The 23,689-nt window shown below is 43.5% G+C and overlaps 2 protein-coding genes across 6 annotated transcripts; one reads left to right on the top strand and one right to left on the bottom strand.

Annotated features, from left to right (window-relative positions):
* The first annotated feature begins 7,241 nt into the window (after nucleotides 1–7,241).
* Nucleotides 7,242–16,153, top strand: LOC118394979 (adenine phosphoribosyltransferase-like). Of its 2 annotated transcripts, XM_035788703.2 has the most exons (5): nucleotides 7,248–7,375; nucleotides 13,223–13,316; nucleotides 13,780–13,930; nucleotides 14,524–14,633; nucleotides 14,808–16,153. In XM_035788703.2, exons 1-5 carry the CDS (start codon nucleotides 7,253–7,255, stop codon nucleotides 14,900–14,902), a joined length of 573 nt encoding a protein of 190 aa, XP_035644596.1. In that variant the 5' UTR covers nucleotides 7,248–7,252; the 3' UTR covers nucleotides 14,903–16,153. The 2 variants fall into 2 exon arrangements, 1 of the variants encoding a protein (XP_035644596.1); XR_008138744.1 differs by lacking the exons at nucleotides 13,223–13,316; nucleotides 14,808–16,153 and having other exon boundaries at nucleotides 7,242–7,375; nucleotides 13,780–13,926; nucleotides 14,546–14,633.
* Nucleotides 16,154–16,338: 185 nt separating this feature from the next.
* Nucleotides 16,339–22,856, bottom strand: LOC118365302 (ras-related protein Rab-34-like). 4 transcript variants are annotated; one of them, XM_035747449.2, is made up of 11 exons: nucleotides 22,624–22,853; nucleotides 21,825–21,928; nucleotides 20,761–20,852; nucleotides 20,547–20,615; nucleotides 20,247–20,348; nucleotides 20,092–20,156; nucleotides 19,906–19,957; nucleotides 19,715–19,796; nucleotides 19,223–19,313; nucleotides 18,954–19,061; nucleotides 16,339–17,189 (listed from the first exon to the last, which is right to left on the bottom strand). In XM_035747449.2, exons 1-11 carry the CDS (start codon nucleotides 22,751–22,753, stop codon nucleotides 17,122–17,124), a joined length of 963 nt encoding a protein of 320 aa, XP_035603342.1. In that variant the 5' UTR covers nucleotides 22,754–22,853; the 3' UTR covers nucleotides 16,339–17,121. The 4 variants fall into 4 exon arrangements, with proteins under 4 accessions (XP_035603342.1, XP_035603421.1, XP_035603586.1 ...); XM_035747528.2 differs by having other exon boundaries at nucleotides 20,547–20,612; nucleotides 22,624–22,845; XM_035747693.2 differs by lacking the exon at nucleotides 22,624–22,853 and adding an exon at nucleotides 22,381–22,617.
* Between the last annotated feature and the right edge of the window lie 833 nt (nucleotides 22,857–23,689).

The raw sequence follows: 23,689 nt of genomic DNA, 5'->3' as shown, positions 1-23,689 counted from the left end.
GGTGTCCACATACTTTTGTAAATATAATGTATAGTAGCACTCAAAGTGTTCCAAAAAAAACATTTATGGCCTGTTTACGTATATTAGAAAGGCTATTTATACAGAACATTGGTATAAAACCTGTATGAACTCTATTCATAATTATATGACAATATTTTAGGGTGTCAATAATTATATGACATACTTTCTGGCACGCCTTACTTGTTTCCTCCCTGCATTAGTAAAATCTGGATTATGCCTCCACTGCCATTCATTCCAATTAGACTGGTTTGGATATCTCCCTGACCAATACGGCTGCCAGTTTCACTCCATTCTAGAACTTTGAGGGTGTATGACAAAGCCCCTCTAGTAGATTAATAGGATCTCTATGGCATTACAATTTTCATTAATTCATATTTTCACATTTCTACCAATGGTTTTGACCTACAGTATATTTACACATGGTATTGCAGGTACCAAAAGTCCAGACTATTCCTGAGCATCCAGATGAAGACATGATGTGTCAAGGAGGAGTCAGATGCGCCTCCTCATCAAAGCTCAGAGACATCACTAATACAACCCTGCTTGCGACAACGGAGAGAAGATGAGTGTTGCTTGACAGTTAATGCATTCTTTTATACATTTCTTTGAAATGTTACTTCTGTCAGTATATGTTTGACCTTATTGCCTCACAGTTTATATGATTGCTCTTTCCCCCATCCATAATCAATTTATGATGTGTGTGATAAAGAGGGTTGGTTCACTCACCAAAAGTGGTTTTGCAGTCTTAATAACTTTCGAGTTAATGAAAATGAAACATTCTTAAACCAAAGTAAAAGTAAGAGAATTTAGGCTTGAGACCCAAATTACCCCCTTCTCCTTCCTCAGGCACTTCGGGCCTCCATTTGCTTGTTCACATGCCCCCACCATTTGCACAAATGTCCCAAAGCTGAGGGAGTGAAAATTATTGCATGTGTATGGGCTAATTAGGCCCTTCGACAGCCTCTGACCAAGCCAGCGAGGCTGCAGGCTCCAGAGCAAAATGCTATCCCAACGGCAGGGATAGTGGTTAGTGGTTAGTAGTGGTTAGAGTGTTGGACTTATAATAATAATAATATATGCCATTTAGCAGACGCTTTTATCCAAAGCGACTTACAGTCATGTGTGCTCTTATAACTGAAAGGTTGCAAGATCGAATCCCCGAGTTGACAAGATACAAATCTGTTGTTCTGCCCCTGAACAAGGCAGTTAACCCACTGGTCCTAGGCTGTCATTGAAAATAAGAATTTGTTCTTAACTGACTTGCCTAGCTAAATAAAAAACACAGAAATAAACCCCTTCAATTTGGTGGATTTGGCTATTTCAGCCACATCTGTTGCTGACAGGTGTATAAAATCCAGCACACAGACATGCAATCTCCATAGACAAACATTGGAATAAGAATGGCCTTACTGAAGAGCTCAGTGACTTTTAACGTGGCATCGTCATAGGATGCCAACTTGCCAACAAGTCAGTTTGTCACATTTCTGCCCTGCTAGAGCTGCCCTAGTCAATTGTAAGTGCTGTTATTGTGAAGTGGAAACATCTAGGAGCAACAACGACTCAGCCGCAAAGTGGTACACAAGCTCATGGAGTGCTGAAGCGCGTAGTGCGTAAAAATCATCTGTCCTCGTTTGCAACACTCACTACAGAGTTCCTAGCTGCCTCTTGAAGCAAGGTCAGCACAGTAACTGTTGGTCAGGAGCTTCATTAAATGGATTTCTATGGCCGAGCAGCCACACACAAGCCTAAGATGTTTAACTGTTACTGAGATTTATATCTTGTAAGGTTCCCCTCCAAAGACATTCTAAACTTTGGGAATATCGGGAAAAAAATCTCACTCTAGTGTAGTATAACTGTTTTATACAGCATTGCAACCAATCATTTATACCAGCATTTCTTTAGAAGGTTTACACCAATACTGGTATGTTCAAAGCTATTGTGTAGAGTACAGGCATACGCCTATTAACTATATTTCAAAAACAATAACAAAGACAATATTATTTTCATGTTATATTGTGATGATTATCTATCAAGGTCAGCAAAGGTATTTTATGTACAGTTTAAAATACATTACATGTGTCTGTTATATTCTTAAAGCTTAAAACCTTAACTTCTATGAATAAAGACATTTCCTGTCTGATAACTAATGTAAAACATAGTCTTGTATGCCATTATGACAAAGCATATTCACATTGACTGCTTTAGAAAACAAGCACACATAAACACCACAATTACTACCACCTGACTGTAAAATGGGGGCATTGATGAGAAAATTCATAGTATAGTGTCACATCCACCACAACAACCCCCATGCATTGCCAGATACTGTAATGACAGGTATTTCTGAATTGGAAGTTGTTTATCCTCAAATTATCTTTTGTACTGGCTTATTATTCAGTGCCCCATGAAATAACACCATATATTGATTATACAGACCCTACTGAGTACATCCAATCCCACTTTTACATGGGCACAAATCATGTTTTTTTCACTATAAGTGTCACGTTCTGACCTTTATTTCCTGTGTTTTGTATTTAGTTAGTATGGTCAGGGCGTGAGTTGGGTGGGCAGTCTATGTTTGTTTTTTCTAGGTTTTGGGAATTTCTATGTTTCGGCCTAGTATGGTTCTCAATCAGAGGCAGGTGTCATTACTTGTCTCTGATTGAGAATCATACTTAGGTAGCCTGGGTTTCACTGTGTGGTTGTGGGTGATTGTTCCTGTCTCTGTCTTTGCACCAGATAGGACTGTTTTGAGTTTTTACATTTCTTGTAGTCAGTTGTTCATGTTTACCTTAACGCATTAAAAGGAACCATGGACAATTACCACGCCGCGTATTGGTCCTCTGATCCGTTTCGCCTCTCCTCTTCGGAAGAAGAGGAGGAAATTCATTACAGAATCACCCACCAAAATCGGACCAAGCGGCGTGGTAAACAGCAGCGACGACAGCAGCAGCAGCATCAACAACAGAGGCCAGCATCACAGGACTCCTGGACATGGGAGGAGATACTGAACGGAGAGGGACCCTGGGCACAGGCTGGGGAAAATCGCCGCCCCAAAGCAGAGCTGGAGGCAGCGAGAGCTGAGCAGCGGCAATATGAGGAGCCAGCACGGCAGTGCGACAGGTACGAGAGGCAGCCCCAAAAAAAATTTGGGGGGGGGCACACGAGGTGTGGTACTAAGCCAGGTAGCAGACCTGAGCTCACGCCTCGTGCTTATTATAAGCAGCGCATTACTGGTCAGGCACCGTGTTATGCGGTTAAGCGCACGGTGTCGCCAGTGCGTGTCCATAGCCCGGTGCGCTATAGGGCAGCCCCCCGAAAGTGCCATGCGAGTGTGGGCATTGAGCCAGGGCGTATGGTGCCTGCTCAGCGGGTCTGGTCGCCGGTACGCAGTTTTGGTCCAGGTTATCCTGTGCCGGCTCTGCGTGCTGTGTCTCCGGGGCGCTGGGAGGGTGCAGTGCGTCCTCTGCCTGCGCTCCGCTCGTGCCGGGCAACTGTGGGAGTGGAGCCTAAGGGAGAGGTGTGTGTAGTAAGCACTAGATCTCCCGTGCTTACCCACAGCCCGGTTCAACCTGTGCCTGCACTCTGGAGGGTCCGGGCTAGAGTAGTTGTCCAGCCTGGGGAAGTGGTGCCAAGGTTGCGCACCAGAGCTCCAGTGCTCCCCCACAGCCCGGTCTTTCAGGCTCCTCCTAACACCAAGCCTCCTGAAGGTCTCCCCAGCCTGGTGGTTCCTGTGGCAGCTCCACGCACCAGGCTGTCTCTGTCTCCTCCCTGCAGGTGCTCCCGCCTGTCCGGCGCCGCTGCCGGAGCCTCCCGCCTGTCCGGCGCCGCTGCCTCCTGTGGCAGCTCCACGCACCAGGCTGTCTCTCTGTCTCCTCCCTGCAGGTGCTCCCGCCTGTCCGGAGCCTCCCGCCTGTCCGGGCGCCGCTGCCGGAGCCTCCCGCCTGTCCGGCGCCGCTGCCGGAGCCTCCCGCCTGTCCGGCGCCGCTGCCGGAGCCTCCCGCCTGTCCGGCGCCGCTGCCGGAGCCTCCCGCCTGTCCGGCGCCGCTGCCTCCTGTGGCAGCTCCACGCACCAGGCTGTCTCTGTCTCCTCCCTGCAGGTGCTCCCGCCTGTCCGGCGCCGCTGCCGGAGCGTCCCGCCTGTCCGGCGCCGCTGCCGGAGCGTCCCGCCTGTCCGGCGCCGCTGCCGGAGCGTCCCGCCTGTCCGGCGCCAGAGCCCCTCAGCCCAGAGGCGCCAGAGCTCCCTCAGCCCAGAGGCGCCAGAGCCCCTCAGCCCAGAGGCGCCAGAGCCCCTCAGCCCAGAGGCGCCAGAGCCCCTGCCCCTCTGTCCAGTGGGGTCATTGAGAGGGGTTGCCATGGTGAGAAAGCCACGGAGGCGGACAATAAGGCAGACTAAGACAATGGTGAAGTGGGGTCCGCGTCCCGCGCCAGAACCGCCACTGCGGACAGACGCCCACCCAGACCCTCCCCTATAGGTCAAGGTTTTGCGGCCGGAGTCCGCACCTTTGGGGGGAGTACATCCAATCCCACTTTTACATGGGCACAAATCATGTTTTTTTCACTATAAGTGTCACGTTCTGACCTTTATTTCCTGTGTTTTGTATTTAGTTAGTATGGTCAGGGTGTGAGTTGGGTGGGCAGTCTATGTTTGTTTTTCTAGGTTTTGGGAATTTCTATGTTTCGGCCTAGTATGGTTCTCAATCAGAGGCAGGTGTCATTAGTTGTCTCTGATTGAGAATCATACTTAGGTAGCCTGGGTTTCACTGTGTTTGTGGGTGATTGTTCCTGTCTCTGTCTTTGCACCAGATAGGACTGTTTTCACATTTCTTGTTTTTTGTAGTCAGTTGTTCATGTGTACCATAACGCATTAAAAGGAACCATGGACAATTACCACGCCGCGTATTGGTCCTCTGATCCGAGGAGGAGAGGCGAAACGGAAGAAGAGGAAATTCATTACAATAAGCCAATATATATTTTATATGCAGTGATTTAGATTGTGTCCTATGGAATGGGTCTAGATAAAGGCCAGCAACACTCCATATTATTCAGTGCCCCATTAAATGACACAATATAAAGATTCTAGAGACCCTACTGTGTACTCCCAACCCCACTTATATGGGCACAAATAAAACATGTTTTTCCCAATTAACTCCAATATTGTCAACATACCAGTCTGAACATTATATTTCTCAAGTGGTCTTACAATTCCTTAAATTCTCCATAAATTCCTTTTTGCATTTGCTATTAAGCACAATGAAAATCTAAATGGATTATAATGTAATATTGTTTTTTAATGTGTTATCCACCCTGCAATGTTTTGAAATGCTGGCTTTCATTTTGAAGGTTTCCTCATTACCATAGAAAAGTGACGCTAGCAGAATAGTAAAGGCTTGTTGATCTCCCTCGCCAGTCTCTACAAGTCACGCTTCGATCAGACCAACAGCATAATTGCATCAATGCTGCCTAATAAATTCTGAAGTCAAACTTTTTTCATTATGTAATCCAAAATTGTTATTGGATATGTGTGCAACAGAAGTTCAACATTCACCTTTTGCTACTATTTCTGTTAACTCTACGCTTACAATTTGATGCATACGTTGGATAGATCCTTATGGTCCACAGAACACAGAATGCACTGCAACTGCCTCTGCAACTCAATGCTGAAAGGCAGAGAGGAAGAGGCGATAACAGGAACCAAAATTCGGCTTCTCCAGCAAGTGGCTTTTTTTTTTTTTTAAGCTCACCAAGGGAGGAGTTTTTGTAATCAAATCAAAATTTATTGGTCATGTACACATATTTGCAGATGTTATCGTAGATGCAGCGAACCTGAGCCACAGCCTATTCACCGAACTACCACTGGTGTACCACACACCCCTGCATGGGCTCTGGGGGCCCCCAACCCCCCTGCCTCGCAGGGGCTGCGGGGTTGTAGCTGTAGTGTGATGAACAGGCCGTGTCTCGGGTGGCTGAGGTCCTTGATGATCTTCTTGGCCTTCCTGTGACACCGGGTGCTGTAGATGTCCTGGAGGGAAGGCAGTGTGCCCCCGGTGATTCGCTAGGCTGACCGCATCACCCTCTGGAGAGCCCTGCGATTGCGGACGGTGCAATTGCATAAAGTCATCATAAGCGTCAGGGGACTCAATGTTGTTTTCCAGGGTGGTCAATGAGAATGTTGAATTTGGTTAATAAACATGTAATGGTTTATTTGCTTGGTGTGACTTATTCAATCGATTATACGTTTCGTAATGCTTAGGTTGTTACTAGTGTACTGATATAATTAGGATGCGTGACATCCTGACAACTTTGATTAAAAAAACCTTTATATCAGAGTTGTGTCTGTCGTTCACATGCATATCAGCCATCTCATTGGCTAGAATGGACCCACCTGATTTGGCCTACTCTTGACTGCCTTCCATTTTTAAAGAAATGTATTTCCATTTGTTAGAGCGTACACATGAGTATCTGGTTAATATAACAGACAATCTGTGTGCAAGATAAACACAGCATTCCATTGGAAATAATTGTATTTCCATTTTTAAAGAAATGTATTTCCATTTGTTAGATCGAGAAGATAAACCCATTGGAAATAATTGTACTCTGCGTGACACATGAGTATCTGGTTAATATAACAGACAATCTGTGTGCAAGATAAATCCCCACAGCATTCCATTGGAAATAATTGTACTTTCTATCATTATCTATGTTTGTTCACCAAAGTACCAAAACACAATGAAGTCTATTTAAATATGAATGATTAAATCTGTTTGATACTTTCAACTTTCAAATATCTTAGCCATATTTTAGAGTAATCTTCTGTGCTAATTGAGCGGAATACACCATATTATTGCAATAAAGATTATATTTTCATTTTAACCAATCTTGTTAACTTTTGCTCCAATTGTGTATTTCATTTAACTAAGGAGACTACATGTGAATTTTGATTCTGCAATGTAAAATGTGTCTTGACATTGATTTAATCTGGATTATGGCTTTTCATTCAGGTTGCATTACTTAAAAAATAATAATATTAGAAATGTTGCAATAACAATATCAGGGTCTAGCGCTAATGATAATGAGTAGAGCTCTGTAAGGCCTCCATGTTAGTATGTACTCTGTGGCATGGTCTACACATTGGCACACTCCCTGGAACCTGATATGGGTGGCCAGGTCAGCAGACAGATTCACAGCCCAGGCTCCTCTGCCTCTTTAACTGTGTGGACTGTTACTACAAATGGACGCTTTGGCTGTTCCAACAGACAGGGGGAAAGGCTGGTACCTTTCCCTAATGGCACCAAACACCAAAGGACCAACTTTTGCCTGGTTGGACTCATCAAGACTCTACTGTAATACCCAGGTACTAGTGATATACCTTTAATTTCCTGGTCCATTTGTCCAAAGAAGGTGAGAGTGTTGAGTGGCTTTTAGCAGTTGTATTTCACATTTCTGGGTCAACACATTCTTGGGATGTATTCCCCAGGAGAGTACTTTTGCCTTTCAAGAGGGATTAAAAGATGATGTGGTAACTGAACAATACAGTGGGTATCCTAAGTATTCACCCTCCTTGGATTTCTTCACATTTCATTGTGTTACAAAGTGGGATTTAAGATGTCAACGATCTAGCCAAAACATTCTGTCATATCAAAGTGGAAGAAATATTTGAACATTTTATAAAGATGAATGAAAGATATAACACTAATACTGTATACCTTGATTAGATTAACCCCCCTGAGTCAATACATGTTAGAAACCCCGTTGGTAGTGATTACAGATGCAAGTCTTCTTTGCACACCTGGATTGTGCAACTCATTATTATTTTAAAAATTCTAGCTCTGTCAAGGTGTTGCGGATCATGGCTAGACAGCAATTTTCACGTCTTGCAATAGATTTTCAATTAGATTTAAATCACAACTGTAACTTGGAGACTCAGGAACACTGTCTTCTTGGTAAGCAACTCCATTGTTGATTTGGCCTTGTGTTGTAATTTATTGTCCTGCTGGAATGTAAATTCCTCTCCCAGAGTCTGGTATAAAGCAGACTGAAGCAGGTTTTCCTCTAGGATTTTGCCTGTGCTTAGCTCCATCCTGTTTCTTTTTACCCTGAACAACTAGCCAGTCCTTGTTGATTTCAAGCATACCCATACCATGATGCAGCCCCTGCCATGCTTGAACATAAGGAGGCAGTTACTCAGTGATGTGTTGTGTTTGCCACAAACATAAGGCTTTGCATTTGGGCCAAAAAGTGTATTCCTTTTCCGTGTTTTTTGAAGTATTACTTTAGTGCCTTGTTGCATGTCAAATCGGAGGGCATGCTGTCCGGTCCTCTGGTAGTCTCTATGGGGGTGCCACAGGGTTCAATTCTCGGGCTGACTCTTTTCTCTGTATATATCAATGATGTTGCTCTTGCTGCGGGCGATTCCCTGATCCACCTCTATGCAGACGACACCATTCTATATACTTTCGGCCCGTCATTGGACACTGTGCTATCTAACCTCCAAACGAGCTTCAATGCCATACAACACTCCTTCCGTGGCCTCCAACTGCTCTTAAACGCTAGTAAAACCAAATGCATGCTTTTCAACCGATCGCTGCCTGCACCCGCATGCCCGACTAGCATCACCACCCTGGATGGTTCCGACCTTGAATATGAGGACATCTATAAGTACCTAGGTGTCTGGCTAGAATGCAAACTCTCATTCCAGACTCATATCAAACATCTCCAATCGAAAATAAAATCAAGAGTCGGCTTTCTATTCCGCAACAAAGCCTCCTTCACTCACGCCGCCAAGCTTACCCTAGTAAAACTGACTATCCTACCGATCCTCGACTTTGGCGATGTCATCTACAAAATGGCTTACAACACTCTACTCAGCAAACTGGATGCAGTCTATCACAGTGCCATCCGTTTTGTCACTAAAGCACCTTATACCACCCACCACTGCGACTTGTATGCTCTAGTCGGCTGGCCCTCGCTACATATTCGTCGCTAGACCCACTGGCTCCAGGTCATCTACAAGTCCATGCTTGGTAAAGCTCCGCCTTATCTCAGTTCACTGGTCACGATGGCAACACCCATCCGTAGCACGCGCTCCAGCAGGTGTATCTCACTGATCATCCCTAAAGCCAACACCTCATTTGGCCGCCTTTCGTTCCAGTACTCTGCTGCCTGTGACTGGAACGAATTGCAAAAATCGCTGAAGTTGGAGACTTTTATCTCTATGTTTGAAGCCTGAAATGTGGCAAAAGGTCGCAAAGTTCAAGGGGGCCGAATACTTTCGCAAGGCACTGTACATATGAGATGAGTAATGTAGGGTATGTAAACATTATATTATGTGTCATTGTTTAAAGTGGCTAGTGATACATTTTTTCCATCAATTTCCATTATTAAAGTGGCTGGAGTTGAGTCAGTATGTTGGCAGCAGCCACTCAATGTTAGTGGTGTCTGTTTAACAGTCTGATGGCCTTGAGATAGAAGCTGTTTTTCAGTCTCTAGGTCCCTGCTTTGATGCACCTGTACTGACCTCGCCTTCTGGATGATAGCAGGGTAAACAGGCAGTGGCTCGGGTGGTTGTTGTCCTTGATGATCTTTATGGCCTTTCTGTGACATCGGGTGGTGTAGGTGTCTTGGAGGGCAGGTAGTTTGCCCTTGGTGATGCGTTGTGCAGACCTCACTACCTTCTGGAGAGCCTTACGGTTGTGGGCGGAGCAGTTGCCGTACCAGGCGGTGATACAGCCCGACAGGACACTCTCGATTGTGCATCTGTAGAAGTTTGTGAGTGCTTTTGGTGACAAGCCACGCAGTCGTGGGTGAACAGGGAGTATAGGAGAGTGCTCAGAAAGCACCCTTGTGGGGCCCCAGCGTTGAGGATCAGCGGGGTGGAGATGTTGTTACCTACCCTTACCACCTGGGGGCGGCCTGTCAGGAAGTCCAGTACCCAGTTGTACAGGGCGGGGTCCAGACCCAGGGCCTCGAGCTTGATGACGAGTTTGGAGGGTACTATGGTGTTAAATGCTGAGCTGTAGTCGATGAACAGCATTCTCACATAGGTATTCCTCTGGTCCAGATGGGTTAGGGCAGTGTGCAGTGTGGTTGCGATTGCGTCGTCTGTGGACCTATTGGGGCGGTAAGCAAATTGGAGTGGGTCTAGGGTGTCAGGTAGGGTGGAGGTGATATGGTCCTTGACTAGTCTCTCAAAGCACTTCATGATGACGGAAGTGAGTGCTGCGGTGCGGTAGTCGTTTAGCTCAGTTACCTTAGCTTTCTTGGGAACAGGATTAATGGTGGCCCTCTTGAAGCATGTAGGAACAGCAGACTGGGATAAGGATTGATTGAATATGTCCGTAAACACACCAGCCAGCTGGTCTGCGCATGCTCTGAGGACGCGGCTGGTGATGCCGTCTGGGCCTGCAGCCTTGCGAGGGTTAACACGTTTAAATATTTTACTCACGTCGGCTGCAGTGAAGGAGAGTCCACAGGTTTTGGTAGCGGCTGTGTCAGTGGCACTGTATTGTCCTCAAAGCGAGCAAAAAAGTTAATTAGTCTGTCTGGGCATCCTGGTCCACAACGGGGCTGGTTTTCTTTTTGTAATCCGTGATTGACTGTAGACCCTGCCACATACCTCTTGTGTCTGAGCCGTTGAATTACTTGGCCTACTCGGTCTCTATACTGACGCTTAGCTTGTTTGATTGCCTTGCGGAGGGAAAAGCTACACTGTTTGTATTCGGTCATGTTTCCGGTCACCTTGCCCTGGTTAAAAGCAGTGGTTTGCGCTTTCAGTTTTTCGCGAATGCTGCCATCAATCCACGGTTTCTGGTTTGGGAATGTTTTAATCGTTGCTGTGGGTATAACATCGTCAATGCACTTTCTAATGAACTCGCTCACCGAATCAGCGTATTCGTCAATGTTGTTGTTGGACGCAATGCGGAACATATCCCAATCCACGTGATCGAAGCAGTCTTGAAGCGTGGAATCAGATTGGTTGGACCAGCGTTGAACAGACCTGAGCGCGGGAGCTTCTTGTTTTAGTCTCTGTCTGTAGGCTGAAAGCAACTAAATGGAGTCGTGGTCAGCTTTTCCAAAAGGAGGGCGGGGGAGGGCCTTATATGCATTGCGGAAGTTAGAATAACAATGATCCAGGGTTTTACCAGCCCTGGTTGCCCAATCGATATGCTGATAGAATTTAGGGAGTCTTGTTTTCAGATTAGCCTTGTTAAAATCCCCAGCTACAATGAATGCAGCCTTAGCATATGTGGTTTCCAGTTTACATAGAGTCAAATAAAGTTCGTTCAGGGCCATCAATGTGTCTGCTTGGGGAGGAATATATACGGCTGTGATTATAATCGAAGAGAATTCCCTTGGTAGATAATGCGGTCAACATTTGATTGTGAGGAATTCAGGTGAACAGAAGGACTTGAATTCCTGTATGTTTTTTATGATCACACCACGTCTCGTTAATCATAAGGCATACCCCCCGCCCCTCTTCTTACCAGAAAGATGCTTGTTTCTGTCGGCGCGATGCGTGAAGAAACCAGCTGGCTGCTCCGACTCCGATAGAGTCTCTCGAGTGAGCTATGTTTCTGTGAAGCAAAGAACGTTACAGTCTCTGATGTCTCTCTGGAAGGCAACCCTTGCTCGGATTTCATCAACCTTGTTGTCAAGAGACTGGACGTTGGCGAGTAGTATGCTAGGGAGTGGTGCGCGAGGTGCCCGTCTCCAGAGCCTGACCAGAAGGCCACTTCGTTTGCCCCTTTTACGACGTCGTTGTTTTGGGTCGCCGGCTGGGATCCGATCCATTGTCCTGGGTGAAAGGCAGAACACAGGATCCGCTTGGGTAAAGTCATATTCCTGGTCGTAATGATGGTGAGTTGACGTTGCTCTTATATTCAGTAGTTCCTCTCGGCTGTATGTAATGAAACCTAAGATTACCTGGGGTACCAATGTAAGAAATAACACGTAAAAAAAAAAATACTGCATAGTTTCCTAGGAACGCGAAGCGAGGCGGCCATCTCTGTTGGCGCCGGAAGTATCATATAGTATCATACAGTACCGGGTCTGCCAACCCCCCTTGCCTCCAGAACAGCCTAAATTCTTCAGGGCGTGGATGCCACAAGGTGACGGAAACGTTTGCTGCTCAATTGGTATCAAGGGATCTAACGTGTACCAGGGAAACATTCCCCACACCATTACACCACCGCCACCAGCTTGTACCAGGCAGGATGGGTCCATGGATTCATGCTGCTTATGCTAAATGCTGACTGTCATCAGCATGGTGCAACAGGAACCGTGATTCGTCAGACCAGGTAATGTTTTTCCACTCCTCAAATTGTCCAGTGTTGGTGATCGCGTACCCACTGGAGCCACTTCTTCTTGTTTTTAGCTGATAGGAGTGGTCGTCTGCTGCATTAGCCCATCCGGGACAAAGATCGACAAGTTGTGCTTTTTGAGATGCCATTCAGCACGCCACTGTTGTACTGTGCCGTTACTTGTCTGTTTGCGGCCAACCTTTTAGCTTGCACGATTCTTGCCATTCTCCTTCGACCTCTCTCATCAACTAGCTGTTTTCACCCACAGGACTGCCTTTGACTGGAGGTTTTTTGTTTGTCGCACATTCTTGGTAAACTCTAGACACTGTCGTACGTGAAAAGCCAAGGAGGGAGGAAATTTCTGGCAATCATACCCCCCTCGAAGTCGTTTAGGTCACTTGTTTTGACCATTCCAACGTTACATCGAAAAGTAACTGAATGCCTCAATGCCTGTCTGCCTACTTTATATAACAAGCCATGGCCACGTGGCTCACTGTCTGTAGGAGCGATCAATTTCCGTGATTTTCGTGAACGGGATGGTGTACCTAATAAACTGACCGGTGAGTGTATTTTAATTATTTTATTTTATTATCAATTAGTAAAATTGTGTAGAATTTTCTTTTCAATTTGACATTATGGAGTATGTTGTGTAGATCAATTAGAAAAATTACAATGAAATCTATTTCAACCCCACTTTGTAAAGGAAACAAAATACGAAGAAATCCAAGGGGGGTGAATACTTATGATACCCACTGTACAACCTATAGCTATAGCAAATTTCCCCTGCAGTATGCAAAATGTGTATTTTGTCCTGTGCATATACGTAAAGATACTGTAAGGAAACCCATAGCAGTCCGGGTGGTCAATCTGGTTCATTCTGGTTTATTTAGTCTCTAATCCAGGCCCTGTCAGATTGTGTGAAGGACCTTCTCTATCCATTTCAGAAGGAGGCCATTGACCTGGTAGTGTGTATAGATGCAATGGGATTCATCCTCGGTAAACAACCAATCAATAATGTTTTAGGAAAACACACAATCTCAACCAATCTGCTCATGTGTTGTTGCTGAAGTGTGGCTCCATGCTACTTACTTGATACTAATTTTATTTAATATCCAACAAGCTCCACTGAAAGGGCAGGAAACCTAACCCCCTTGGCAATGATACTTAATTTAGGGGTAGTACACATAGGTCCTGCTTGGAGAATTGCGTCACTAAGGACACACTTTAAGAGTACGATATCACACCATGCAATTCAAAATAAAAGCCTTGCTAAATCAATCACAGTATGTGTGAAATAGATCTGTATGGATTGATCTGTATGGAATGCTGCTGTCACTTCAATCACTTCAATTTCTTCGGAGAGGAATTGATTGGCGAAATGAACGCGCAATCTCATCAATACAATAACAGTCTATCTGTGCTGTTTCTAAAATGTCATTTTTATCTTGGTGGTTTTCAGGATCGGCTGTGGCCACCACCCTTGGAAAGGGCTTTCTGGCTATCTGCAAAGCAGGACACCTGCGCATACAAACCCAGAGCCAAGAGTACAGTGACTACTCAGACAGAGAGAAGATGGTGGAGGTTCGCCTGGATGTGTTAAGGCCAGGTGAGTCACCATCACAGTCTGACAGCATAGCTTTCCTTGGTGAATAAGTCACAATTTTGAGTCTATGGCCAATGAACGGACACCACTCGTCTAAGGTTTCAAGAGTCCAGCCTTGTTTGCAGAATCTTGAGGTGAAGGATAAAGAGACATACTCATTAACATGAATGTAGCAATGGACAACATAGTGTGATAGACAAGCTCAATGAACCCACAAGCAAAGAGGCAGTATGGCCTGTTTTGGCTCTGACGTTGTATTTGTTTCAATGAATGCAACCATGGCCTCATTCCCTCCAGACATAACCACTCTTATTTCCTGTGACATAATGCCCTCTAGTGTTGGTGCAGGAACCAAGGGCCCTACTCTGTATAGCAAATATTTAAGGAAACATTTGCCCTTCAAGGTGATTCTCTGAATGTGTTTTGTACTGTATCTCGGTAGGACTGCCAGTGTGCATCCTGTGAGTTAGGAGTTTGAATAGAAATGCGGTGTAGATCCCAAATGGCACCCTATTCCCTTATTTTGACCAGTGCCCATAGAGCTAGTAATGCACTATGCAGGGAATAGGGTGCCATTTGGGACACAACCACAACCACTAGTTGGTCTGTCTCTGTGCTTCAGGTGCTGATAGTGGACCAGTGGATAGAGACCGGAGGAACCATGAAGGCTGCTATCAAACTGGTGGAGCGACAGGGAGCGACTGTTGTAGGTCAGTGTGTAATCACAGTGCCAGACAATGTGTATCATTGTAGGTAGGCTAGATTTGATTTAACTTGTTGTATCACTGAGAAGTGCAAAACATATATACTGTAATCACAATGGTATACTTTAAAGTTTTCTTCTACCTTAATTATTATCAAGTAAAAGTAATGCATATTTGCAGGTGTTGCTGCTGTGGCCATTGAGAACAGCGAGGGAGTGACCAGTCCCATGATCGCCACGGTAAGCACGGGGAGTTGGCTCAGGTCTCCAACCTGACTCTGCCACACTTCCCGTGTGCCCCCTGGCTGCCTCTCGGGCTTCCTTGCCAGCCGTGTTCCCTCGTATCGCCAGTTCCCTTTTCCTGTTGCCTCCGCTCTCCTGGCTGATCCCATGGGAGGCGATCCCTTCCAGCCTGGATCTCCTCCCATGTGTATGATCCCTTGCCGTCTAGAATAGTCCTCCCATGTCCAGTCTTCTTTTCCAACGCTGCTTGGTCCTTGGGTGGTGGGTAGTTCTGTAACGGCCGTTGGTGGAAGAAGGTGAGGACCAAGGTGCAGCGTGGTACGTCTTCATCTTTTATTAGTTGAACTGAACACTGAATTGCAAAACAACTAAGAGAACAACCGAAACAGTTCTGTCTGGTGCAAACACAAAAACAGAAAGCAACTACCCACAAAAACCCAGTGGGAAAAAGCTACCTAACTATGGTTCCCAATCAGAGACAACGATAGACAGCTGCCTCTGATTGAGAACCACACTCGGCCAAACACATAGAAAAAGAACATAGAATTCCCACCCCAACTCACGCCCTGACCAAACCAAAATAGAGACATAAAAAGGATCTCTAAGGTCAGGGCGTGATAGTTTCCATGATGTGCCATGTGTTGCTGCCTAGCTATGTTGTTGTCTTAGGTCTCTCTATATGTGGTGTTGTGTTGTGTGTTTTGTCCTATATATACTGTATACCTATTTTTTTCATATATTTTTTTAATCCCAGCCCCTGTAATAAGAATTTGTTCTTTTTATTTTACCTTTATTTAACTAAGCAAGTCAGTTCAGAACAAATTCTTATTTTCAATGACAGCCTAGGAACAGTGGATTAAATGCCTGTTCAGGGGCAGAACGACAGATTTGTACCTTGTCAGCTCGGGGATTTGAACTGGCAACCTTCCGGTTACTAGTCCACCACTCTAACCACTAGGTTACCCTGCCGTTCTTTACTGACTAGCCTAGTTAAATAAAGGTTATACAACAACAATCCTAATGTTGTATTTCTTAGTCATTTAGAAACAACAACAAAAATACCTTTGAAAATGTGGAGTAGGTTGTGTAGATTGACAGGAAAAAATATTTAATTGAATAAATGTTTTGTATTTGTATTTTAAGGAAGCAAAATGTGAAGATTGTGCAAAGGGTGTGTAGACTTTCACTAGCGACCTTATGTATTATTGTTTCATATTAAGAGGCCCTGGCTAATATGACAAACAGTTACAAAACATAATTGAATAACAGATTAGTGACTCATCCTATATAGGACTTTTAATAATAACTTTGAATTAGTCTAATTAAAGGTAAACAGCAGTTTGATTTGATACAGAGCAGTGATTTTAAAGCTTATATCTATATCATAGAGCTAAGTGTAGTAGTTTTTGATACACAGTATATCTTTATAGAGTCAAAACTTACATCTGCAATTAAACATATTACAAAAAAAACGTAAATAATCTTTATTGTCTAAAAGGACAACTAGACATATGTATGCACATTTCACTCTGATTATGATATTCAACTAGAGGGATAATATAAGATCAGTCATTCAAATATTGCATATAATTGAAAATGAATAAATCTCAGTTATATTATTGTCTCTAACGTAGATGAGGTACATCTGACTAATACACATCTCTCATACTGTATGAACGCCTCTGTGCTGCTAAAAATAGGACTATCCAAACAATGAAATCATACTCCTTAGCTAGCATAATATAACCTCCCAGGGTGGAGTCATGAGTTTCCATCTATTCTATAGTTACAAATTGTGCAAAAAACATATAGCATGCAAACAACACTAGACAAAACACTGTAAAAACTCTAATAGGCCTAATGGTGGTGTCTTAAAAATATCCATATTAGGTATTTGAAGACATCCATGATTGTCAATACTCAATAGTGACGCGATAATCTGTCAACACTCAAAAACTGTAATTGTACAGTATGGAGTGCAATGACATAGAGGAAATTCTATTCCGAAACTATAGATAGGCAAAAATAAGACAAACACCACAGGAATCCACATCCAACCAAGGAGCTGTTCTTTCTGGGCCAGCAGAAATGAAAATCAAATGCCTGTGGAAGCAAAAGTCTCTGTCCCGTCTGCTAGCTCTCACTGCAAATGCCATGTGTCTGGGAGTGGTCCGTGGTTCTCAGTTTCTCTTCTGAGTAAATTATGCTTTTTGCTTTGGTACCTTTTAACTGTAGTAGTCACGTGTTTGTCTTCATTGACAACAGTTTGACTGTTTCTTCTTTGATGTTGCATACACGTTGTTTGAATTACTGTTAATTTCTGAAACAAACAAATAAACTTGCATGAAAAAAGGCTCTTATGTGTTTCTTATGTTACTCATACAAGGGCTTGTCTGTAACCTAGTCAGGGTTAACATGGCGAGAGAAGTGATGATATTAATGTTACATACAGTGGCTTGCGAAAGTATTCATCCCCTTGGCATTTTTCCTATTTTATTGCTTTACAACCTGGAATTACAATTTTTGGGGGGGGTTGTATCATTTGATTTACACAACATTCTTACCACTTTGAAGATGCAAAATAGTTTTTATTGTGAAACGAACAAGAAATAAGACAAAAAAACAGAAAACTTGAGCGTGCATAACTATTCACCTCACCAAAGTCAATACTTTGTAGAGCCACCTTTTGCAGCAATTACAGCTGCAAGTCTCTTGGGTATGTCTCTACAAGCTTGGCACCTCTACCCACTGGGATTTTTGCCCATTCTTCAAGGCAAAACTGCTCCTGCTCCTTCAAGATGGATGGGTTTCGCTGGTGTACAGCAATCTTTAAGTCATACCACAGATTCTCAATTGGATTGAGGTCTGGGCTTTGACGAGGCCATTCCAAGACATTTAAATGTTTTCCCTTAAACCACTTGAGTGTTAGGCTCATTGTCCAGCTGGAAGGTGAACCTCCGTCCCAGTCTCAAATCTCTGGATGACTGAAACAGATTTCCCTCAAGAATTTCCCTGTATTTAGCACCCCCCATCATTCCTTTAATTCTGACCAGTTTCCCAGTCCCTGCCGAAGAAAAACATCCCCCACAGCATGATGCTGCCACCACCATGCTTCACTGTGGGAATGATGTTCTCGGGTGATGAGAGGTGTTGGGTTTGAGCCAGACATAGCGTTTTCCTTGACGGCCAAAAAGCTCAATTTTAGTCTCATCTGACCAGAGTACCTTTTCCCATATGATTGGGGAGTCTCCCACATGCCTTTTGGCGAATATCAAACGTGCTTGCTTATTTTATTTCTTTAAGCAATGGCTTTTTTTCTGGCCACTCTTCCGTAAAGCCCAGCTCTGTGGTGTACGGCTTAAAGTGATCCTATGGACAGATGCTCCAATCTCCGCTGTGGAGCTTTGCAGCTCCTTCAGGGTTATCTTTGGTCTCTTTGTTGCCTCTCTGATTAATGCCCTCCTTGCCATGAGTTTTGGTCCGTGAGTTTCTCTCTTGGCAGGTTTGTTGTGGTGCCATATTCTTTCCATTTTTAAATAATGGATTTAATGGTGCTCCATGGGATGTTCAAAGTTTCTGATATTTTTTATTACCCAACCCTGATCTGACCTTCTCTACAACTTTGTCCCTGACCTGTTTGGAGAGCTCCATGGTCTTCATAGTGCCGCTTTCTTGGTGGTGCCCCTTGCTTAGTGGTGTTGCAGACTCTTTGGCCTTTCAGAACAGGTGTATATATACTGAGATCATGTGACACTTAGATTGCACATAGGTGGACTTTATTTAACTAATTATGTGACTTCTGAAGGTAATTGGTTGCACCAGATCTTATTTAGAGGCTTCATAGCAAAGGGTGTGAATACATATGCACTCACCACTTTTCCCTTTCTTATTTTAAGTATTTTTATTTCACATCAACAATTTTGACTGTTTTGTGTATGTCCATTACATGAAATCCAAATAAAAATGTTTTTAAATTACAGGTTGTAATGTAACAAAATAGGATAAACACCAAGGGGATGAATACTTTTGCAAGGCATTGTAACGCTTGTTTCCATATTTTAACAGTGTACAGCTGTATACTCACTGATAACGTCCCCAATGTGCCTTGATCCACTCTTCTCTAGCTCTGCCAGAACGTTGGCCTCAAATGCCAAAGATGCAATACGGAAGAAAAACTCCCTCACATTTTCCCCTACAACACAAACAGGAGAAAAACATGAAGTCACATTTGTTCCTCAGATATTTAAACAATTAGTTTATGATAATTGATAATATCGCCTTACAAACAAGTAGGCTGCATCCTATAATATTGCTACCAATCTCAACATTGATTTGATATATTAGCCCACCCACCAGTCAATGATGACAAGGCCCAATATTCTGCTTTGATTTCCTCAGCCAGTTCGATGGCATCCTGTTCAATCTGAGAGTACTGAGCAGGAGACTGAGGAAATAGCATAGAGAAGAGGAAAATACAAACCCAATAGAAAAAAACATACTGTATAATAATAATATACAGTATTCCATGCATTTTATACGTAATCTTTTTCAATATCTTAGTATCCAGTATATAGTCTGAACTTTGACTTGTGGAAAAATGCATTCCTGTGGTACGGTGTTTAATAAGACATGGATACTTGATGCCGTTGACCTTTATCCAAACAAATCCACATTTGACCTTCCCCTAAAGCAACAACATACCACTGGAACAGAGGTGAATACTGGGACAGTGCTTAAGAAGTGGCTAAGTTGTATCCTCATCATGAAGTATGATCTTGAAATGGAGAGACTAAAACGGATCAATTGTGCCTCTGAAGAATGTATATCAAAAGAGTAAACACATACACTTAGGTCTTTCTTTGTGCCCACCAGGAAAAGCTGGACATTGGTAGGATCATTCTCCTTCAAGGCATCGTCAAGCCACTGCCTGTGGATAAACACAGTGACATTCAAATATGTTAAATAGAGTTTACAGAGCACACGTGCAGCTGAAATGCACATCCATAGTCATGTCAGGTGATTCTAATGTATTTTACCTTGCATGGCCCAAAGATGCCACATCATTTACATCGAACACAATAACAATAGCTGGAAAACAAAATTAACTTCATTAGTAAATTCAAACCTCATCACATCTGTCCCTAAGAACATGGCAAATTGTTATAGGTCATAATGAATGATGTGGAGACATAAAAACTGTTCAAAAGAGAAACTCCCCTTACTCTGAGCTCCCCTGTAGTATGTGGAAGCAATACACTTGAACCTCTCCTGCCCTGCAGTGTCCCACCTGTAGAGGAGAAAGACATTGGTGAGTGAAGGGACACAGGTTAGCTCTGGGGATTAATACTGTAGAACACACCATTAGAAAGAGACTCACAACTGTAAGCTGAAAGGCACCCCCAACACTTCAAACCGCTCCATCTCAAAGTCAACACCAATGGTCGCCTTGTAGTTCTTGTCAAATGCATCCTTGCAAAACCTAATGATAAAAGCGTGAAATATTAGGAAAATTGGCTGACAATCTGTACTTACAAACAACCTAGAAAAAATACAACCTGCAGTATTCAAGTTTGCTGTACGCTGTGCATTCCATCTGGTTATTGATTTACCAAAACTGCCCAGTTGACTCATACTGCAATCAAGTACTACGCATCAGCAGTATCCAAGCTTTGCCTACCTATTAATCAGACATGTTTTTCCCACAGCCAGGTCACCAACCACTATGACCTTAGCAATTTTAAACCTACTGGAGGAGAAGGAGACTTTTACAGAGAGACAATCAAAGATCCCAATGAGACACAACATACCACCCTCATCCCCATAATGCCATAAGGTATATACGTATCTAACCTGTATATCTTGAACATGAAAAGGTTTTGTGGCCTACCCACCCTACTGTGCCAGTGCGTTGCTCCTGGCAGGCAGTCTTCACTTTGGAGTTGAACTCATCTTTAGTGTGCACAGCAGCCTTCTTACTGTAAAACTAGATTAGAACATAATGAACACAGCTTAATGAGATTGGTGGCTTGTTAACACTTTACTTGACACCCAGTGTCATAGCACATTATGACATGGCCATAACCATGTCATAATGTGTCATAACAGCTGACATAACCTGTCATAACACTGTCATGACCCATATATTTACACCTGTTGTGACATATGTTGCATTATTTTATGGCTGGTTATGACACCTACACAAGAGTGTCAAAACTCACATTTATTCAAATTATTTTTTGCCATGCCAAGACGTTTCCTTTCGTTTGAAAGTTTGTTTCTTAAAAAGTTTTGTTGATGTTGTAATGAATTCTTCAGTCATGTTTTTTTCATAATATTTGTAATAACTTGTAGAAAATGCACTTTATGACACTGTCAAGAAGCATTATGACCATCATAATCATATAAGCCAGATAGGCCTATCACGTACTGTACATGCCCTTATGTCAGTTATTAGTCTAAAAGTGGGTGTCGGGTCTTGCTCCTGAAATCACCTCCTGCATTCATCCCACTCATCAGCAACAGAACATTGGGGTAGGTGAATGTCTGACATCAACGTGTGCGCAATTACAATGATCATTTAATATGGTCAATTGCAAAAAAACGTATATAACATAAACATACTGTTGACACATAGGCTATGGTGTAATAGAATGTTTGCCTTGTGTGGTAGGTTTTGTGGGTTTTGACACTCTTATGTAGGTGTCATAACCAGCCCTAAAATAACACAATATGTCACAACAGGTCTAAATATTGCCATGATAGTGTTATGACCATATTATTACACGGTTATGACAAGTTATGTCAGCTCTTATGACATGTTCTGACATGGTTATGACCATGTCATAACGTGTTATGTCGCTGAGTGTCAAGTAAAGTGTTACCGGTGGGTTTGCAAGCTCAGACAAGGTTAACACATTCAAATGATTGTTTTACTGCTAGCATGTAAGATGCTTACCTGAGGAAGCTGGGCAATGATGCGGTCCCTTCGAACAGGAGGCAGCACACTCATGGATGGCACCCGGACAGACATTAGGCCAAGATAACAGTGATCAGAGAGACCTACAGGGTAAAAAACAAATAAGGGGAGAGAGAGATTTAGGTTTTATTAACATGAAAATGATGAGCAAGAGTAGCCTATGCCACGTGGTATGACAAGCCACTACATGATTAGCCTATGAGTCAGTCAGTAGCCAGTAACTCCTACATTCTGGAGATGATCCACTAATCTCTATTTTAATCCTATTGTTCTGTGCAAAAAGACACATTTCTTACTGGAAGCTGTTTACAACAATATAGCTAATTCATATTGAACCGAGAATAGATTGTAAAAAATAGTCTTGCTGCTTTTGTATAATTGTAATCATGCTCTCCAAGAACCAAAACACGGGGACACATTGAAACATGACCTCCCAAGATGGTTAAACAAAACCGAAGTTTTGTCTACAAAGGCTAAATAAAAAAGCTGCTAACTGGAACAGAGTCCAAGCGGGGATGTCACTGGACTTACATACCTTGTAACGGGTCGGGAGTTCTTTCGTCACGGAGCTGTAACCGTTTTTCAGTCAATAAAAACAATGCTTTGACTTCTAGTTTGGTTTCTAGATTTGAGGATTTCACATAAATTAACCCCAATCTTTCCAAAACACTCGCCGTATTTGCTTACACCAAATAGACTCGATCTACGGAAGTGAGTGGGGAAAAACGTAGTCTGCAAATGATTTCGTTTTTTAGGCGGACCACTGACTCTGACTCACCTCCAGGTTCTAGTTGGAATTTGGGAAGTATGTTCAGCGCGGGTCGAGTCCCCCTGGCGGCAGATATCATTGGACACAGTGTAGCACAAACAGGCTTTTTTTTGCAACATTGTTTATTATACATAATCATGTAGGCTTACAATCCAACATTATCGTCATTGGCACCCTACTCCGATGATAGAACGCTGGGTTTTCTGACCTTTGATAATTACTGTAGACCTACGTTGCTTTGCCACTTTTTCTATATTCTATGGTCATCGACACTTCCTGTCTCGTGGATACAGGGAAGATGACTGTTGTCTTACCAGTAGTAGCCAATGGAAAATTACAATTAGGCAGGATTTTAACTCAAAATCTTGCGAAATACAGTACATTTAGTTTTGAAGCTTCATTTCTGGAGGTGGTCTATTCGTCTTGCATTTGCACCAGCATTCATAAACTATTTAGTTCAGCCTTTCTTAAAGTGGGTCGCGGACCTGTTAATGGTGGGTCGCGACGAGTGAGAGTAAATGTATAATTATTTCATTAATGGAATTGATTTAGCCAAGTGCATCTGCGCTCTCTGTTCGGTGCGCTCTCTGCTTAATCTTAAACAGGAGGTCTTTGCTCAGTTTGTCAGCCGCGCGGGTGTGCTTCGCGGTTTACCGGATCTTTTTTTCTGCCATATTCTTGAAGATCACTCCGCGACACACACGATGCAGCGCTGTGGTTCAGCAGCAGATGATGCGTTGTCTGCCATCGACTTGTCAGTCCAACACGCCATCACTCGCGGTTGTCATCAAATGGACTCATGCTAGCTACAAGTTCTGACTTACTGAGCTCAATTGTCATGAAACGCATATACAGCGATGCATTTCTTTCTCTTTCATACAAACGTATAACGAAGAGCGCCCACAATGTGTTTTGTGTGTGGAAGGGCCTAGTAATGAGTCTCTTCACGAACAAATTAGTAAAATGACACGTCTTGACCATACATTCACAGCATGATGGTAAACTGGGAGTTATTTCAAAACGGCATAACGTAAATTCACGTAAGCCTTGGTCCGTACAATTGCCCTTGTTTTAG

The sequence above is a fragment of the Oncorhynchus keta genome, chromosome 1 (genome assembly GCF_023373465.1).
Source record: "Oncorhynchus keta strain PuntledgeMale-10-30-2019 chromosome 1, Oket_V2, whole genome shotgun sequence".
NCBI classification, from domain to species: Eukaryota; Metazoa; Chordata; class Actinopteri; order Salmoniformes; family Salmonidae; genus Oncorhynchus; species Oncorhynchus keta.
Note: the sequence above shows the minus strand (reverse complement) of the source record. Positions and strands in the feature narration are given on the sequence as shown.

Bases quoted from the DNA above. Each gene is read 5' to 3' on its own strand.
- LOC118394979 (XM_035788703.2), top strand. From the start codon at position 7,253: ATGGACGCTTTGGCTGTTCCAACAGACAGGGGGAAAGGCTGGTACCTT. The intron at 7,376-13,222 runs GTACTAGTGATA...TCTCTAATCCAG, and splicing joins GACTCTACTGTAATACCCAG to GCCCTGTCAGATTGTGTGAA. The intron at 13,931-14,523 runs GTCACCATCACA...CACAACCACTAG, and splicing joins GATGTGTTAAGGCCAGGTGA to TTGGTCTGTCTCTGTGCTTC.
- LOC118365302 (XM_035747449.2), bottom strand. From the start codon at position 22,753: ATGATTATGTATAATAAACAATGTTGCAAAAAAAAGCCTGTTTGTGCT. The intron at 21,929-22,623 runs GTGAGTCAGAGT...TTTACCCTGTAG, and splicing joins ATTCCAACTAGAACCTGGAG to GTCTCTCTGATCACTGTTAT. The intron at 20,616-20,760 runs GTGGGTAGGCCA...CTTCTCCTCCAG, and splicing joins CAACGCACTGGCACAGTAGG to TAGGTTTAAAATTGCTAAGG.